General features: G+C 44.2%; 1 protein-coding gene across 11 annotated transcripts in view; it reads right to left on the minus strand.

Moving 5' to 3' along the window:
- Window positions 1–14,317, minus strand: part of LOC100121029 (calcium/calmodulin-dependent 3',5'-cyclic nucleotide phosphodiesterase 1) — a 151,341-nt gene that overhangs the window by 112,362 nt on the left and 24,662 nt on the right. For 2 of the 11 annotated variants that reach the window (XM_032596942.1, XM_016982150.3), the window contains exons 1-2: window positions 7,368–7,734; window positions 1,243–1,537 (exon numbers count right to left, since the gene is read on the minus strand). The exons of 6 other annotated variants lie outside the window; for them this stretch is intronic. In XM_032596942.1, the coding sequence (XP_032452833.1) occupies window positions 1,243–1,372 (130 nt within the window). In that variant the 5' untranslated portion in view covers window positions 1,373–1,537; window positions 7,368–7,734. Of the gene's footprint in view, window positions 1–1,242; window positions 1,538–7,352; window positions 7,735–14,317 lie in introns of those variants that run through there. 3 more of the 11 variants (XM_016982151.3, XM_032596941.1, XM_016982148.3) reach the window with 3 other exon arrangements.

Consider the following 14,317-nt stretch of genomic DNA (forward strand, 5'->3'; position numbering starts at 1 on the left):
GAGTTCATTCGGGAGGCTGCATCTGGTAGCATATAGAGGAAGAGCGACCGCAATCGACGCCACCGTGAACCTCGTCGCGTCGTAGTGCAGCCTCGGCCGCAAAAGTTATCGAGCTTTGTCACACTAGATTCTCTCGAGGCTCCGTTTGAGTATATGTGTAGACTCTTGGCGCCCGGAGTTAACTGTTTTATTCGCTCTTTGTTCCCTATTCCCACTTGGAATTCAGTTTCATGCCAGAAGTTTATTAGCAGCTTGCGGATGAAGCGCTTGTTTGATGAAAATTTACGGGGCGAATTTTAAGAGCGGAGCGAATTAATTTTTCGGTCTGATTAGTTTCCGAGCTATTTTCTGTTCTTGAATTCGAGGCTCGCATTTGATTTAATTTCACGAAATATTGACCGTCGCGTTTGAAACTTGATGGTCTAATAATACAACTGGTTTCTTTGGATCGTTTGGTAACTAAAAATAATGAAGACGTTTGCTACTGCAATCAGATTCTCGTAGTCGAATGCTCCATCAAGATCTTCATTTCGGATGGGTTTGTCCAAGCAGCTCAATTTTCTCCATTTGAAGATAACCATTGCTAGCTGACCACATAATCCCTATCCATGAGAATCCAAGCGGTGAAAATTTGTCCAGTCGTGTGGAATCTGTGACTTTCATGGAATACCCACGGCGATGAGCGAAATTGTAACGAATGGAATTGCAGTCGCGCTCGCATAACGACGAAACTGTTATTGGTCAATTGCTGGAGGATTCTTTCGTTATTTTTCTATCTTTTTGAAAATCTGATGCTTTTGGATGCGTTATTCATCTGCGCGACGACCAACAGTCATACATTCTGAACAGTCTGGGGTCAAACTCAACAAACCGTAGAGCAAATTCACCGTAACTGCTCTACTCGAGCAATGAAAAGCCAAGCATCGCGATACAAATGCGCGTCCATTGTTTCGACACTAAAGCCCCCCTCAAGATTTTGCCAATTCATATCGCACATCCTCGCGAACAATCAAATGCCAACGTCAGCGCTCTCGCGAAGCCCCGGAAAATTGTATTGTATTTACGGAACAATTTCCGGCTTTACGCCAGGTAGAGAGAAAGAGAGAGAGAGAGAGAGAAAAAGTACGAAAAGGAGCAAATACACAACTTCAACTCGCTCGCACGTACAGACAGAGAGAAAGCGAAGAAAAGGCCCAGCGCACTGCTTCATCTCAAAATACACATACGTATCTATACAATTACCTATTGTGTACGTCGCTCCATCCAATTGGAAAGTCGCGCTCTTGCATTTCTTGAAGAGCTTCTGATGCGGAGTTTCTTTGTGGGCTGCCTCGCTGTTGCTCGTCGCAGTAGCTCCGCTCTTGTCATCCATTTTGCATTTCGCGTTCGCACATGCAGACCTATACTTTTTCTCCTTCTTCTTCTTCTTCTCTGACGCCAACGAACGTTTTACTCGTGTCGTATCACGCGAGTCACATTAGCTGGACTTCGGCTGCAGTATAGCTCCGCGAATCGCAGCGAACTTTTCAAATGACACCTGCGATAAAGCAATTAAGGTGACGGCTCAGTTGTTGCGGGAAACTTGCTGAGTTGCTTTCGCGAGAAAACTACAGGCGCACGCTCTCGGCTGATTGTTTTCGAACTGATATGGCGAACGCGGTGACTGGTATTTTTGAGGAAGCTTTGGCTTAGCGCAAGTGTGACTTTTTAAACGCAGATTATAACGTTTCGTCAGTTCTCGTATTATGATAATCGCTTGAAAGCAATCTCTTAATCGCTCGCGTAGTCCAACCGCGTGCGTTTGCCTTTTATCTATATACGGTGGCTTTATTGTGCGTTATAAGAGATTAGTCATTTATAGGCTCGGTACATGAAAGCATTCTACGATTGAAGCTAGAACCGTTTCTCTTCTTATAATTATTATTCGATTTGGCGATTCGCTCACGTGACGTTTGTTTTTCTTTACTCTTTATCTCGCTTCAACTGTAAGAGCCCTTAAATAATCCCAAACACGTGATCGCGTGATGACGTTAAAAAAAAAGATAATCTGTAACTGTATTGTTCCATTTCTTAAACATCGCACGCGAGCTATGCCATATCGCAGACCCGATATACGGCTCAAGATTACATTCCCTCTGAGTTTTCAGTTTTCCGACAGCGTCGCGTTTTCGAATTTTTGTGCTTGGAATTCCTCACCGCATATTATATATTCTTCTGGAATTTAATATTTAATATTGGATGGATAAAACATTGAAATCAGGTGACAGTGAAATCTCATTCTTATTCAATATTCATTTCTATCCCCCGTAAGTGTAACTCGAAATGTTCCAACTTATTGGACATCGAGATAGAATCCAATACACGACTAAACCATTTCCTACGCGTGTAGACGGACGCAAATAGTCACGTCTCTCGATATATGTACAAGCCATTACACGTTTCGAATTCGTCGGAAAAATTCCGCCTCGGGGACGTTAGAGCTATACGGCTTGAGGTGACACACAACGGGCTCCTGGATTCCTCGAATAGCTCGGATATTTTAAGTTTACGATTTTTCACGCGTACGCGAGGCCGTTATGCGGCCGCCGATCAATCCCTGCACCGGCTGAGAATAATTGCCGGACATTCCCCGATAAATTCTGCCCTCTCTCTGTGTCTATAGAGAATTGCGCTGCAATATCGCCTGTCCGGATACTGTTGGAAAGATCGTTGAACAAAACTCGGTAAAAGTGCCGGTCGAGTTATTTCCTGCAAATGCCATCACCGATCTACTCAATCAGAGATAGTGTCTGGGCAGATCAGCAGATGGGAGATGCGTCATGAAAAGTAAAGTTTTGGTTATTTTTTGCCACGGCTGTTTGATGAGATTTGAATTGTGTTTGCTGGAGCCTTTGGGGATTACAGTGAGAAAACATGTTTGCTTTTTTATAAAACAAATGTATGTGACGTTTCTTAGTAAGTCAAGCTGAAGTAGAGCAAGACAGATATAGTCAGACGATCGAGAAGAAAGTCAATAGTATAATTTTAAAAGTCAGACATGAAAACGCTGATGTAACAAAGGTTTCCACGAAATCATCTCTTTCCCTGCTACTTCGAGCTCATCACCCACATAATAGCTCTCAGTCTCCCTCTCCCACTTTTTCTTCCCTTACAGCCCACTACGAATAAGGCGATTGGCTGCGGCAGCGCAGGTCAGCACTAGATCCGTGTAATCGTGGTCAAGCCCGAGGGTGAGAATCAATGCAGAGAGAGAGAGAGAGAGAGAGAGAGAGAGAGAGAGACGCAGCGCGTTTTTCCTCGAGTCCCTGCTGACTAGTGCCCGGCGTTTATCGCGCGCTACGTCTTGTTCCCTCTCTCGTGTTCGTGTGTGTGTATGCACGTGTGTGCTGATTCACCGCTCGCAACGGCCAATTGATTCGTTTTCCCCGAGGAGAGGCGAGCCTCGACTTGTATATCGCTGCTTAGTAAACATGTATGCCGGAGTTTAGGCCGAAATTTGCATGTCAAGGATGCATTTCTTGCGGAAATTTCGACTCTCTTTTGACGTTTATTCGTCGCAGCGTCTCTTGAAAATTTACGGTTTTTTTTTTGCTGTTGGTCCTTGAATAGCAGATTTTTAATTTGCAAGTAGATGCCGCGAATACATTTGCTGCACAGGTGTGCAAATTCCGGATTTTGAAATTAGGGAGATCGTTAAAAAAGGATTTGGCGAGTTTCACACCGAAAGGATTACCTCAACAAACTATGTTTTTTTGCGTGACATGAAAAACGAGGGTAAAAGTCGACGTCTTAGGCGGTGGGTTTTTCCGAGCTTTCCGAAAATTCGTAAACATGAATGGGCTCTATGTTTTCATGAAAAATTCATGGCGATACATCATGTATTTATTGTATTCCGATCGATCTCGCGCAGAGTTTTCCATATTTTACAATATGTCATTCCGTGTAGTTCATTTTTATTCAAAATTCTGATGAATCTGCTCTCCATGGATTTCGATATCGTTAGAATACAAGAGGAGAACGTTAAGCCGCGAATCGCAATATCTTTCCTTTAACCTTCGTTATTTTTTTATTCATCCATTGAGCTTGCTCTTTTTTTAAATAAAACATCGCTACAGCGAACGTCAAAGCTATACGTGTGTAGAGTAAATTATTAAAGGAGACACAATTTCAAAAGAATGTTTTATGAGAAACAGAGAAATGAATGGCACTCGGGAATGGTGTTGGGAAGAACGAGTAACAAATTTTTAATACGCTATCTTTGTGACTGATTCACTCTCGAGTACAGAAATGTGAAATAAATAGAAGAGAGCTGCAATAATATCCCATGAATAAATAATTTCAATCGGGCAGTGAAAATAGCCAGAAAACGAAAAAGCATAACATAATGATATTGAATTTTTATTTTACAAATATTTATCGGCTACCTACAGTATACCGAAAGTATCCCACCCACATATTTTACAAGACTATTTAATTAACGAAAAACGATAATCCACCGCGAAAAAAACAGCTCCAATATACGAAGAAACCAGGGGCCACATCCGAGATTAATCCCATCCCAGCGCAAAAGGAAGAAGAACCCGTAAGTACCAAGATTCGCTTATCGATAATTGAAAAAGCGGATGATACATCGCGCGAGAGAGAGAGAGAGAGAGAGAGAGAGAGAGAGAGAGTGAACCGATTAGCGTATACTAATCCTCTCTCTATATCCCCCCAAGTCGGGCGAAATATTCGTATCCCCAGCGAGCGATAATTGTTTTTTCAAGGTCTCGCCTCGCCGTTCGTTATTTACGAGATGACTCTTCGATTCAATTATCCCGCACTCGAGGATTGCAGCAGCTGCGAAAAACGCGATGATACAGCTCTCTCCCTCGGTTTTCGATCCGGTTGCCTGCAGCGGCATTTTAATTTGCGTCCCAGCGAAACAGCGTTTCCCTGAGCTACGGCATTACGCTTTTCTCTCTCGCACACGCACGCACACAGCTGAGATTTCGACACGCGTACTGCGATTGCGCGTTGAAGACCCTGTTGTCACTTTGTAGTATGGTAATGACGAGAAGGGGAGGGAAGAGGGCGAGCAAGGATCGGAGAAAAACATGCCTCGTTATTGTAGTCGATGCGACAAAAGCTTTCGCGAGCTTGCGCTTTTGAATTTTTCTCTTTCGCGCGCGCGGACGGGGAAATTATGAAAAGGGTATATAAAAAAATATAGCTGCGCGCGTTATAATACCCTCTGGCAAACTTTTCGTCCTTTGTTTGCTCGCGTGTTTTTTTTTAAGGGGAAAAGTGCACTAGAATTTGGCGAGCTTTTGTTGCTCTGACTGCGACTCGATGTGTGTACAGTGACTGCGTTGAGTTACTCTTGTGTGTGTGTGTGTGAATAAATTGCGTTTGATTAAAGTAAAACGAAGCTCACCGTAGGCGAGGCTTTTGCCTCTATAGTGAAATATGGGTGATGCTAATATTGATGCTTGATTCATTATTTTGTCATACTCTTCATTTTTCATGAATAATAAATTTGAATCATAAAAAATTCTCGTGTTCTTAAGTTTATAAAAGAGTAGGTCAATATTTTCAATCAAAACGGCCGATAGTAACATCCACACATTGAGTCAATGAATGAGCAGCGACAATCGCGAAGCCGCGTATATTAATAAAACAATAAACCGATAACCCTCTTTCTTATCTCAATTCGTATATAACAAAGATAACCGGCAAACGTACCGGCACAGTAAATTCTCACAACAATCGAGATACCAGTCCACCACATAAAAAGCCATCATTACCCAGGACGCTAACAGCGGCATCGCATATTGATTCCTCGTAACTTACAAGCATAATACTAGCACTAAGGAGGCATTACGCGGATAAAGCAAAAAGAAGTGGGAGGGGTCGCCGGATATCTCTCTTCCGAATTTCACCCGGGCGTATCTTATACGCAAGCAAGCAACGAAATCGCGATGCTGGGAGTTCGATTAAGTTTTATGAATATCGTCCGTTTCGACTTGGATGGACTCTTTTTCTCTCTGTCTCTCTCCCACTTTGCTGTGGTCACGCCTCGACGAGTTGTATATATATACATGTATACGTTCAATGAATGCCTCTCGGTTTATAGCGTAATTGTCACGGAATCCGGCGATTTGTACGCCGGCTTTCTATATTGAATTTTCAAGGGATATCGGTGCTTTTTTTCTCTTCGAGACAAAAAAAAAACGCGTTACAATTTTTGTGTGTAGATTACGATTAACATCTGGATTTTGGAATGTCTCTCTTTCTCTTTCAGCATGCAAATTCAATTTTGAAAATGAAAAATAATATCGCATGATATAGGAATCGTATTAAATTTTTGAAATGTCTTTAAAGGCTTTTTGGAATGCAGCCAACCTTGAATCGCAGTGAGAGAGAGAAACTTTAACTCTGATAAATAGAATTTCTATTCTTGAAGCGCAGTCACTTCTCGCTATATAAGAAAGAAAATTTAATCTATTATTGTGGAAAGTCAATTCAAAGCCAAGATCGAGAGCTCGAAAAAAGTTCACCGCTCGCGCGCATACTCGAATGCGACTTATTGGATGCAAGCCCAATTTTTTTTTCGCGTGCGCGCGTCCATTGTGCTGCGTATACTTTTTTGTCGCGTTTTATTCTGAAAATCGAAGCTTCTATTATCACGACGGGCTAAGCGGGATAACAAATATTTGAATTTCACCGGTATGCAAACAAGCGTCGGTGTGTGGAATATTTCCTATAAATTTTGTTTACTCGGCAAATGAAAGAGTCGAAACGTAAATTCAAGATTAAAGGGGCGCGTCTATGCGAAGACTCGTGACTCTTTGTTACAGAAAAAAAAGAGCTGTGTATATCGAGCATGCATACGTATCGCCGAGATCTACTTAGTCGCTATTACGTCTCGTTTCATCCACTTTAACTGCACTTTTTAGGTCTCCCTGAGGGCAAAAGGGACCATTTTTCCCAGAATCACCATTTTCTGCGCAAGGTTTACACTATACCAGGGGCAAATCTTTTTGCCTCCGGGTCCCATCCCCTTTTACCACGTAGTAGACGAGAGAGTATATACGTCAGTTTAGCATAACCTCATAAGCCATGGGCATTTCAATTTTTTTTTTTGGAAATATAAGCGCGAATATTTTCTAAAATTCGTTGTAAAAAAATCTCAAAAATTCTCATCTACGAAGACTGACTGAAACTTTATTCAATCCGCACGAAACTCGTAATACTTTAATTCCCCGGCAAGATTTTTCTCCAAATGCCTCAGCAAGTTTCCCGCAAATTACGAGGTCGGGAAGAAAAAATCTTAAAAAAAAATACAGCAAACTAAACTCGTAAACACTAACAAGAGTGAAACCCACAATGCGTCCTTTTCTCGCTGCTGCACATGCGGGGCGAAAGTTCTCGTGTTAAATCTAACTGTCCTCCGTCCATAAAGCTGATCCACTTAAACTTGTGCGTAAATATAAACAACTTAAGCCATTACACACCGGACGGCAACGTTTACGCAACGAATTGTGGCACAGAATAAAACACACTCGACAATCCACGATGCAACTCTCTCTCTCTCTCTCTCTCTCTCTCTCTCTCTCTCTCTCTCTCTCTCTCTCTCTCTCTCTCTCTCGGGATTTCATACACAGAGACCGGCCGAAAAACTTCACTCTACACAGTTATACGAGAGACGACGGCACAGCGGTGTCCGCGACGTCGGGCAGCGCGGCACACTGTGTGATGCATACGCTGCGCCGACTCCACGTGTAGTCTCTCTCCCGCGGGCTGCAGCTCGCGCATGCGCGCAAGCTCCGGATCATATGTACAGCGGAGTACATCTCCTCTCTCATTTACACTGAAATTCGAGCCTGTGTATGCAGCTATATACTGAGATATGCATGTGCAATTGGATGCGCATATCACACAGGGGTATACGATGGAATAGATGCACATAGAGTGTAAAGGTATACAGATTGTGTATACGGGCAGGCGGAGGAAAGCTCTGCGAGCGAGAGGTGGAAAACTATCGTCGGGGGAGAAAAGTTTGATGATGAGGCAAGCCGAGCGAATTGCCATCGATCTACGCCCGATCTGTCGCTCGTTGCCACCCACATACTCCCGTCGCGCTCCATATATCGACTCGCGCATATACAGAGCTTGATTGTGTGTACGTCTGCATTATGCGATTGTGCGAGTGTATGTAAAAGTTGCGGAAGCCACTCGACATTGAGCGTAGATTAGCGAATAGTTTCTTAAAAAATAATTAGACGGCTTAAGTTCTGGGAGGATGAATCGCGGCGAGCTTGCGGAAAATCCCGCGGGTGTATGTGTGTGTGCGCACTTGAACGGGATTATTCCGACGCTTGTTTTTTGAGTGATGCTGTGCGCTCGCATAAAATGGTGTTCATAACTCGTAGGCGTGTGTCTAGAGAGAGGAGGACTCAGCTCTCCGCTTTTAATTGAGTAATCAGCTCGTCGACTTTATTAGGCTTTGTATATGGATGTGTAAAGCTCGTCTTTATTTATATTGTTGTATTGGATTTGTGATGTTCATTGCAGACTGAACAATTGAATCTGGTATATTTAAGGATTAAATAAAAATTTTAATTGGAAAAGTTTTTTATACCCGCACACAGGGTAGCGAGTTTGTTATATAAATATCAGAATTCAAGGATCGTTTAAATATTTCTCGGTCATATGTACAGTTGCAGGTCAGAGCAGAAAGGTTCGACGAATATTTTGGTAGTGTATGTTTTGTCATCTGCGCGGCGAGTTAACTTCTGAAGAAAGAGAGAAGACAAACAGTCGGTGAAGCCACCCCAGTCGAGTTTACAAAGCTACTTTATGGGGTTTCCTCGCTTGGAGAAACCCGAAAGCAGCTTGCTCCTTCCGCGTGTTATACGGAATTTATCAGGTAGTCCAGCATATTTGAATGTGGTTTTATGCGTAGTCTGGCTAAGTATCTGAACTTCTGGCTAGTGAAGATAGGTGGCGCCTAGACACATTTTTGTTGCTCGCATCAGAATCTGCGCACCGAGTGTAGATATAGCGGTGTTTCACTAATGCCAAAACATCCTTGTTGGGCATACTGGGGCCGTTCACCCTATAACTGCTGGTGTTTGTTATCTATACCTTGTCTTTATAATTCGCTACTGTTCTTCAGGCTATGTCTCCTTGTTGGTACGTCTGGTCGACGAATTTCTAAATCGCTCTGACAAAGTAAAAATGTATACTTCACAATCGACGGAAATTCGCAAAGCCTCGCGAATGATACCGCAACGATCACTGGGAGGGTACAGAGCGACGGTTATTTCCACGATCGTCGGTAAAATACGAAGGTCTCTCCGGCTGACCTCTAATTACCAACACAAAAATAGAGCGCAGTATTTTCCTCTCGGAACAAGCCTGCCTACTATATTTAGATCCGAACGCGAGCCCCACTCGGGACAAATTCGATACATCTCTTTTCTCTCTCGGCCACAGCGGCAGCGTCACACTCCCTCCCTTTACATCATACACACACACACACGCGAAATTGGAAAGAGTCTCTACACAGAACGAGAGGGAATTCGGCCTATACCCATCCTCGCATCCTCGCTGCAGATCTCCTCGAGTATACGTGTTAGGCAAAGAGGAGCTTTACCATCCTGCCTCCCCCACGATAATCCGCGTTTCACCACACAAAGCACACACGCCCCTTTCCGACTTCATCTCTCCCTCGCTCTCGCCCACTAGTTAGCCATCGTGTATAAGAAAAATTGATCGCTGGCCCTGCTTTTTATTTTTTTCTTCTCCTCCTCCTCCTCCTCCTCTCACCCACCGGTGCGATCGGCCGAAGAAGAGAACTTGACTCCTCCCCGCTCTATATATTCTTCCCCTGTACATGTGGCAGCAGTGCTGCACCCGATTCCCCGGGGAGCACGTACGCGTCGGCCGCCGCCGCGCTTTTAAGAGGGACGTCGCCCAGATCGGAGAGACTCGTGTATAGTGGGTCGGGCCGGACGTGCAAGTAGCGTCGGGGGACGAAGGGGCTCCCCGACTCTGGAAAACGGAAATAGGAGCAAGGAGATAGGCCGGAGATAGTGGATTGCCGCGGAAAGTCCGCGCTTGCTTTTTCGCCTATCTATACAAACACATGTATATAGCGTATACCATATACTGCGAGAGAGATATGACGATCGCAGTAGGCGATTAATAGCGAGGAAAAGTGCTATCTCACCGAAGGGGCTGCCTCGTGTTTTCGTTAAACGCTGCTATTTTTTTGAGATATTTATCGACGATGGGAGGAGGCGCCCGCGCGAAAATTTATCCGCTGATAAAGCTTGCGGCGAGGTCTTGATATAACGAGGGAGTAGTGGTATCCTGCGGTTTCCGCTGTATCGGCGGAATTGAAATTGCTTGAATAAACTTATAACTTTTGATCGTGCGTACGTGTGCGGGTGAGTCAGGGGGAGGAGAGTTCCGAGGCGAGAGCAGTTGAGGCGTGTAACGTGACTAAACGGCTGAGTCGTGTCTGATCGGACTCGACTGTATCCACTGCGCGCGGTCGTAAATTAGCTTTGCTTTGCGCGCTCTTGTATGTGTACGTGTGCTGCGAAGCGTTAATTGAAAAACGGAATTATTCAGACCCGCATGTGCGACTCTCCGAAGTATCTTGTATAGTCTGAATTGTACGGAGCATAAATTTAAACTCGGTCTACACTTATACTCTTGAGGTCGTAGATGATGAGCGAGTTGTGGGATGTACTCGTCTACTTACTCGAGTGGGTATAAAAATAAAAAAAGCAATCGAAATCACGGCTGAAAACACCGCAGCGTAAGCTGTACAAAATTATTTTTAACCAAAGTTAAAGCCTTCTTTTTAGCAATAATAAGGTGAGAGAGCGAGTGGCGCTGAAAAAAGAGAAGGGTGAACAGCTAGGCGATGAGCGAGCCCGCTGATAATACGGATAAAAAGCCCCGCAAGCAGCGGAGCGTGATTTTTCTGGCTCGGAGAGCAGTCGCCGCAGACTTTCTTATACTCCTTTATGCACACACACACACACACACGTATAGAGCTTATAAAGTGTCCAGGGTCAACCGAGACCGACTGCGGCAGCTTTGATCAAACTGTGTCAACCGAGAGGAACGTCGACGTGCGCGGAGAGAGTATAACCGGGAACGCGATTTTCTCATAATTCGCGGAAGAGTCTACAAAAAATGACGATGCCAACTCTCTTATAGCGTCAGATATGACGACGCTCACTTCTAGATGGATGAGCCGAATTTTACGTACGCTCGCGAGTGCAATTCGCGACCGAGTTTTATGGTTGTTTAGAGACTGAGCGACGGATTCTGAGATACAGAAACTGTTTTGTGCGAGATAGACTGCAAGAAATATTAGATCATAAATTTTCGCGCAAGCATGACGTCGTTGGGCTTTATCGCGAGCTAGAAATTTTGGCGAATATGGCGCCGTGCCATGTACTCCGTATGATCTCAAATGAAAAAATGCAGAGAGATCCGCATAGAGATTTTTATCTGGAGGAAAAGTTGTCAATTATCCAGCTAAAAATATCTCTGCAATAAAAAGCAGCAATAATAGCGAGCTCTTTAATATCGCCACGCGCAATACATAGTTTCCTAGCTCTCGTTGAACTCAAGAGAGAGGGAGGGAGAGACAGGAGCCGAGTTATTTGCAGCAATTGTTACGCAGCCTCTAAACAATTTTCGCTTCAGCCCGAAGCATTCGCCGCATGGAATTCTCTCTAGACAGCCGCGTACATGTATAGCGAGCTCCTTCGAATATCTTGTAGTCGCCAAGAATAGTAGTGTAGGCGGTGGGGGCAAAGAGTCGCTCTCACGGGATGAGAAGAATGTAATTCAATTTTATCGCGTCATGTAGCTGCGCAAAGTCTCACTGCGTTGCAAAACACTTTTCTGGAAGACGAGTTTCATTTCAAAGCCAACAAATTGCGCCCCCTTTTTCAATCTTGTATCTGAACATTCATCTTCTTATGTACGAACTCATCAGGTTGGTATTGCAAAAATTATTATTTATCACATTCCTCAACATATTCGACGCCGAATTTCCATGAGACGACGCGGTCTAAAAATAAAAGAATTAATAAGAGCCCACTAGGAGCGAGAGGACGGTATTAAAGCGATATTGGCGCAGCGACGCCAGCGAAGTGCAAGGACGCTCCCACGAGCACGTACAGATCGTCGGCATATATGCATGCGCACATTTTGCGCCGCCGCAGAGTCTAATATTCTAGTCCCATTTCATTCCAATCAGCCGGATGAATTGCCCGCAGACATGCACTTCGCAGAGCCGACGTTCTTGTATATGAGTCGTTCGAGTAACCCGACTGCTCTGTGCTATACTAGAAAATATCTCTCGATGCCTAATGACAATACGATATCAGGCGATACGCGTTATATAGCCATGGGCAGCTTCGAGTTGCTTCATTAGCCTCGGGTCGATGAATAAATGAAGCCAGAAAACGAGGCGGGACTCGGAATTTTTTGATTCCACTTGTGTCGCTTTTTTCTCCGTAGCACACGGTTGGGTTGTAATTAAATTCTTTGGGAGGAATTGAGTTTTCCGCAGACGCTGGAATTCCGTTGATTATAGCGTTGAAAACAAAATATTCTTCTTCTACTGCTGTGTCAACGTATAAGATGCTTGACGTCGATATGAATCGATTACGAATCCATCACCCGAGTATAAAATCTCCTTAAATTCTTATTCAATCATACAAAGTCTTTACTTTCAGTTCTTATTCACAACAAACGAACAAGCGTAAAACTTTTTTGCGCAGCGCACAACCGCACCGACACCGCGAAGCCCTCGCGAAGCTCGTGAAAGTCAATGACCCGTGACAAGCAGCCGCGACGCCCGAGAGAAATTAGTACAAGTGCGAGCGAGAGCGAGAGAGGCCGTTCTTTTCCCGCAGCGGGTAAAGCGAAGTCGACTCGCCTTTTACCTCAAGTGCGACTAATTCGATTCTTCGGAGCTCAAACGAGCGCTGCCTGACGCTGACGACAGAAGCTCGAGAAAGTACATAAAAGCAATGCCGTTTATACTCGTTCTCTCGAGTCGCGTGTGGTGATTTCAGCGAGTCACTGCTCGGTGCGGGCTCGTGTAACTATTTGGGATGCCGAGGCTGACGCTACGCGTGTTTGTACTACTAACAGTCGTTTCGCGGATTTGAATGCGGCAGGAGTCTCCTCGGGAGACTTGATACGTAGACTCGGCATTTTTCCCGGGGGCGGAATTGAATTTTCCCTGCGAACCAGCTCGGATAATTTATTGTTCTTACAAGGATTTCGGTGTACTCGAAGGGAATAGGAAAATCAGTCGTGAGTAAGGAAAAATTCGCGGAATTTTTCGGAATCGTGCGGGAGTTTCAGAACGTAGAACAGATTTCTTCGTCTGTTTTTAAACTAAGCTTTAAATATTCAAAAAAAGAATTGAAGTTTCATAACTGTTATTGCGACGTAGCCTATGGCTTGTTGATTTTTCTCTACGTAAAGAGAATCCGTATTTTTTCATCCGACACGTATAACGTCCGAAAACTGCAATCATTTTCAGGAACCAAAAGAATACTGGATGAATTTTCACACAATATCGAGCTTGAAGGCGGGCATGTTTTTTTTCTTTTAAAGCTGCATGCCTTTCAAATCCAGCTCTTTTTTAACAATCCACTAACCTAGTATGACATATGCAAACAGCGTCTGAACTAAGGTTGAAAATTCCAAAGTTATTCGAAATTAAAAATACACTCGCTCGTGTACGGAACGGCCGTTTCAAATTTCATCAAACTTTAAGGATAGCTAATCTGGGTTCCTGTATAGATATATGTGAGCTAGATTCACAAGAGAACATGCAAGGTACCGAAAACGCCCGATCAGTGAACCCCAAAAAACAGGCGAATTACAGCATCCGGTTCGAGCCAAAGCTTCGTCCCTTAGCAGAAACTGGCGGTGGTGCAGACCTACCTAGTTTTGCGTATTTTTCCATCATCTTTAAGCCTATAAAGGTTAGATTAACTGAAAAACGTACCGAGAACTCCCGATAAGTGAGACCCAAGAAACAGACGAATTACAGCCTCTGGTTCGGGCTGATGTTTCGTCCCTTAGCAGAAACTGGCGGTGGTACAGACCTACCTAGTTTTGCGTGTTTTTCCATCCTCTTTAAGCCTATAAAGGTTAGATTAACGGAAAAACGTGCAAACGTACCGAGAACTCCCGATAAGTGAGACCCAAGAAACAGACGAATTACAGCCTCCGGTCCGCGCCGATGCTTCGCCCCTTAGCAGCAACTGGCGGTGGTAGA

The sequence above is a fragment of the Nasonia vitripennis genome, chromosome 2, assembly GCF_009193385.2.
Source record: "Nasonia vitripennis strain AsymCx chromosome 2, Nvit_psr_1.1, whole genome shotgun sequence".
NCBI classification, from domain to species: Eukaryota; Metazoa; Arthropoda; class Insecta; order Hymenoptera; family Pteromalidae; genus Nasonia; species Nasonia vitripennis.